Genomic DNA, 5,255 nt, shown 5'->3' with positions numbered 1-5,255 from the left:
CAAGATGAACATGTTCAGCAGGTAGAATGACTGTGTCAGCCTGGCTGACCCTGGGCCACCTACCCATGCCAGGTGTGAAACCAAAGCAGATGCATGTCCTTGATCCCAGGGCTGCAGCACTTAAACATCTTATGATAGGCCATGTATTAGAGAAGGAGATTCAGACACCACCAACCCCTTCCCCAGCTGAGGACAGAGCTCAGATGAGAGAGACGACTCTAATAAACTGTGAGTCTAAAATCAGAGACAGAGAACTGATGCAAATACTTTTCCAGCTGTACTTAGAGACAGACTCCTGCCTGGTTGCCATGGCTCAGTTTAAGGGCTCAGGTGTGGTCCCAGCTGTAGAGAAACCAGAATTCAATCAGGGTGGTCCAGCTGCGGCCAACCAAAACTCTTTACCTGAAACATAGAGTAAAATTTTTAAATCCCTTTGACAAGTTAGACAATCTCACACACACAGAACATTCTATTTGCAAAGCATCTTGGCTTAAGAAGGTTCTTGAATGAATAATTTTATGTGTATAATAAAGTTCTGCCCTGAAAGAGTATACATGAGGAGGTTGTGAAGTGATGTGAAAAGCTTTGGATCATGGGAAATATTTAGAGGAAGGATAAAATGTCTAATCTAATAATGATGTTCTCTAAATGTCCTGGCTTGTTTGCTTTTTTAGGTACCTCGGGTCTTCATCGGTCAAGAGTGCATAGGTGGATGCAATGATCTAGTAAATATGCATGAGAAAGGGGAGCTGGTGACAAGGCTAAAACAAATTGGAGCTCTACAATAATTATAGGTGAGTGTCAGGTGGGACGCTGGGCCAGGAACACTGGGAGATGGTGGAATTGTACCGCCACATTTTATTACAATTTAGGAAGGCACTCTGGCTAGGGGAAGAATGATCTGGGGTGATTTGAGGAACTGTGATGTCATGTATGCGTTTCCAATTTTACAAATGGATTAATTTCATCAATGGGAGGAAAGCTTTTCACTCAACCTTCATTTAACAAATATTTATTTAGCACTTACTATGTGCCAGACACTGTACGAGGCACTGGGAATACAGAGATGAACAAAAAGATAACATGGAACTTATATTCTAGAGAGGTAGACCAATCAAAAACAAGTAAATAATTCCTGAAACAAATGAATAATTTGATAGAACATGGCAGGGGGGTGGGGAGCAAATTAAGCTAATGTAGTAAGGGAAGGCCTTTTTCAGAGGGGCTGGTTGAGCTGAGACCTGATTGACAACAGGGAGATGGCCATGTACAGATGAAGCAGAAGGGCTTTTCGGGCAGAAGGAATAATAGCGAGTACAAAGGCCCTGAGGTGACAAGTATGGAATATTCAAGGAACTGAAAGCAAGAAAGATCAGACTGAGTGAAGCACAGAAAGCAGGAAAAGTAGTAACAAATGTGGGCAAGGACCAGAGCACACAGGCCATGGGAAGCAACCTAGATTATTCTAAGTGCAATGTGAAATCAAGGTAATTTCTGCTTTACCTGTGTTCACCCCCCACATCAATTCAATCTAATTGGCTTCCCAAATGACAAAACAAAGTTTTCTAAAATTGTAACCTAAAGGAGATCTTTGACTGAATGGAAAACCATAGGGTGATGAATTCTTCAGAAAGGAATCAAGATACCTTTGGGGTCTGATGGACTCCCCTCCCCGCAGCTCTTGTTAGTGCAAGCTAGCTTCTAAGCAGGCCAATTGCACTGACTCACATGTGGAAAGACTCTGTTTTAGCCAAAGGAGAAAGGGGTTCAAATTAAAATGTTCTTTGAAGAGTGTTTGTTGCCCACTAATTAATAATTAACCCTTGAGCAATGAGTACATATAATTTGTGGTGGTTACTCAGAATAGCAACAGGAAATGACAAAACAAGGTCTGAAAAATGCAACTGAATCCCTTGAAATAAAATAGTCAATGTTACAAACTTTTAATCACAATTCTACAACATCATCCCCTCAAATAAACACTGTGTCTGTTTGGGTTAGCTTTCTGGCCTCACCCCATGCACAAAGCACTCAAAACCCAATTAACTGCTGTACCAAATGTTTCCTTTTCTGGAACACTCTTTAGCAATTTAGGCTTAGATGAGAATGAAAGAAAACTTACGACTTTCCTGGGAAGGTGGGAAACACCATTTCCCCAGCTACCTCTATGTTGGCATGGGCACTAGAGTCCACCATATTCCCCAGGTCTCTTTATCTACATTGTCCTTCAGTATATTATACTCTCAGTATTCTACTGGCAACTTGCATCTCAAGGCCATCTGTAACTGATTATGCTTAAACAGCAAGAGTAAGTGTTCTGGTAATGGAAATGAGAGGAATTGATCTTTTCCAAGAAAATCCAATTCTTTGTATTTTTTCCTAGCAGAGCAGACCCCCTTGAGAGCTGGATGGCATTGCAGATAATGACAGCACTTCCTGATGGATGGACCTGGGGCTGCGTTTACCCAGCTACAGCAACTGTTTACTTAAAAGTTTGAAATATGTTAACGCAAATAAAGTGGGTGGGGGGCATTTTGGGGGCCAAAACAGCTTTTTCTTCTTTTGACTCAGTATTAAAAGGGGACCAACTTGCCCAAAACAACAGGTCTGAGAAGTTCGATGTCTGTCTCGGGTTTCTTGTGGATTGGCCCTTTGGTTTCCAGAAAGACAAGATATGCTTAGGATTCACTCACGGACCCAAAAGATGTTCCTTCTCTTTGGCACATGTTCCTTACTACATGTTCTCCACGTGCTGGGGCTCCTCTACCTCAACACCAGTGTTTCTCAACCAAGTATATCCCAGACCTCCTGGGTTGAATCTATAGTTGGTTTTCTGCTACTGTCCAAAGATTATTTTGTTGAGTTTGACTTTATAGAATTTGTATTATGAAATCAATAGATATTCTGAATATGCTTTTTCAAAGGGTATCTCCCTAGCCACCATCCCCACCCCACCTCCTACCCCCTCCTACTGTGAGAATCACTGCCGTGAACCAGTGTTCTGAACCGTGACAACTCATAGACCTCATAGGAAATATTCAACAATTCCGTGAAGGGTCTGAGCACGCAGTCTGAGAGACGCCACTGAAAAGTTAAGCACGGTTGGTCTTCATTTTGGGCCACAGGGATCAGAGGTATAAATGCAGATGCTATGATCACGTGGCAACACTCTGTTATGTAACATGGTTGTCCAGGGAATCCTGAACAAGTGTGTATTAATTTGTTTATAAACAAAAGTAAAACATAAGGGCTTCCCTGGTGGCGCAGTGGTTGAGAGTCCGCCTGCCAATGCAGGGGACATGGGTTCGTGCCCCGGTCCGGGAAGATCCCACATGCCGTGGAGCGGCTGGGCCCGTGAGCCATGGCCGCTGAGCCTGCGTGTCCGGAGCCTGTGCTCCGCAATGGGAGATAAAAAAAAAAAAAAAAAAAAAAAAAAAAAAGTAAAACATAAAATTTTAAATGGTGAAGGTTATTCTAGAATTGCAAGATTAAGTTAATTTCCCTCTGTAGTCTCTGGTATGAATGGTTAATTTCTTCTCTAATAAAGAAGTACCCATGGATCACACAGTGATTTTTGTCCAGTTCTTTTCTACGTTCTCAAGACCTTAAGGAGTGTGATTATTGCAGAATATACCAATTTAAAGTTTTTTCATGTTCATCCCCTGCAGACACATGCTATTGTCCTTCATTGAGTATAAACGGTTCGTGTAATTTTGTAAATTTCATAATTTGAATATGTCAACACTAGCCTATTGAATAATGTTTAGGATTCAATAATAGTCTTTTTCATACCACATTCCATTTTCCTATTTCTCTCCTAATACTCTCGGAGTTTTGGCTTCCTCTCCCTTCCCTTATGCACCCTAACCACTCCCTTCAACCAGATGGCTGTGGATGATCGAGTAGGTTACACACTGCACAACACTATGAATGCCACCCATGGAGGCTATGCAGTGTGCAAACTGCACAGTCCCTGATCACCTCCAGACCACTTGCCTGCTCTTTCTTTCACATTTCTATGTCCTTGCTCATTGTGTTCCTTCCTCCTGAGATACCCTTTCTTATCCTTTTTTCTTCTTTCAAACCCTGCCTTCAAGGCCTGACTTACAGACTCTCCCCTCTGGACCTACCCTCTCCTCTCACTGCCTCTTGACTAAAAAAAGTCATTGCTCCTTCTTCTGTAATCTTAAAACATTAGGCTGTATTGTAGTTAATCATCTGTACTGGTCTCTCACCATATTCATAAATACTCAAAGGCAGTAGCCTCGACGTAAAAACCTTCATATGCCCAGTTTCTAGCACAGAGGTTCTATTTTATCAAAGCAATACGTGCATGTGGTTTAAAATGTCAAACAACACTACAACACTACTCCACCCCTCCCAAACCCCAGCCCTGGCCACACATTTATCAGTTTCATAGGTATTTAAGCTATTTAGAAATACTGTGAAATGTATTAGACATATATAAGAATATATAGAATGCATAGTTCTATTTAAATGAACACCCATGTAATCTGCTTCCAAAGTTAAGAAGTAAAGCACCCATATAACAGTGTGCTTCCAGAGTACTGATAAAGTACCTTAGAGGCCCAGGACTTCCCTGGTGGTCCAAGATCCCACACGCTGAAAGATTAAAAAAAAAAAAAAAACCGTACTGTAGAGGCCCATGTGCCCCCTCCCAATGTATCCCCTTCCTCCCTTCACAGAGATGATCTCTAGTTCATTTTGTTGTAATCATTCTGATCCTTTATAGTTTTACTTCCTACAATATCCCTCAGCAATACATTTTAGCTTTGAAAAGCAACAGCAAACACCAACCTAGCTGTGTAAGGAAAGGGCAATATTCTCACCATCAGATGAAGGGCCCCAGGAGAAGATAAGCTGAACAGAGGCTCTGAGTCATAGATTAGCTTCTGTTTCCCTGGGAGTTTACCAGGGGGTATTCCCAAATGAGTCTTTGGAAACACTGGGCAACCCATGGCTGGGGAGGTTATTGTATGAACAGGTACTGGGCATCCCCCAGAAATATGTAATGGAAATGGGCTGCTCTGCAATTTTGGCTTCCATGGCCAGCCTCCAGCTTTCAGGAACAGGTCCAAGCACACCACGTCCATAGCAGTGTGTCAAGCCCATACCCCCTCAACTAGCCAAGGTTGTGTCATGGAGAACAGAAATGTCATCAACACAAGGCAAACTAAGTTCAGATAACAATCTGCTTCAGGCTCATTTAAGCATTCTCACCTTAAGTTAAAAAA

The 5,255-nt window shown here is 42.1% G+C and overlaps 1 protein-coding gene across 1 annotated transcript in view; it reads left to right on the top strand.

Annotated features, from left to right (window-relative positions):
• The window catches only part of GLRX (glutaredoxin), a 6,364-nt gene extending 5,576 nt beyond the window's left edge, over positions 1 to 788 (top strand). Inside the window, exon 2 of the mRNA XM_007450231.1 lies at positions 675 to 788. Within this exon, the coding sequence (XP_007450293.1) occupies positions 675 to 788 (114 nt within the window). The remainder of the gene's footprint in view (positions 1 to 674) is intronic.
• The last annotated feature ends 4,467 nt before the right edge of the window (positions 789 to 5,255 follow it).

The sequence above is a fragment of the Lipotes vexillifer genome, unplaced genomic scaffold (genome assembly GCF_000442215.2).
Source record: "Lipotes vexillifer unplaced genomic scaffold, Lipotes_vexillifer_v1.1 scaffold1403, whole genome shotgun sequence".
Taxonomy (NCBI): Eukaryota; Metazoa; Chordata; class Mammalia; order Artiodactyla; family Lipotidae; genus Lipotes; species Lipotes vexillifer.
This window is presented reverse-complemented; position numbering and strand designations above follow the sequence as displayed.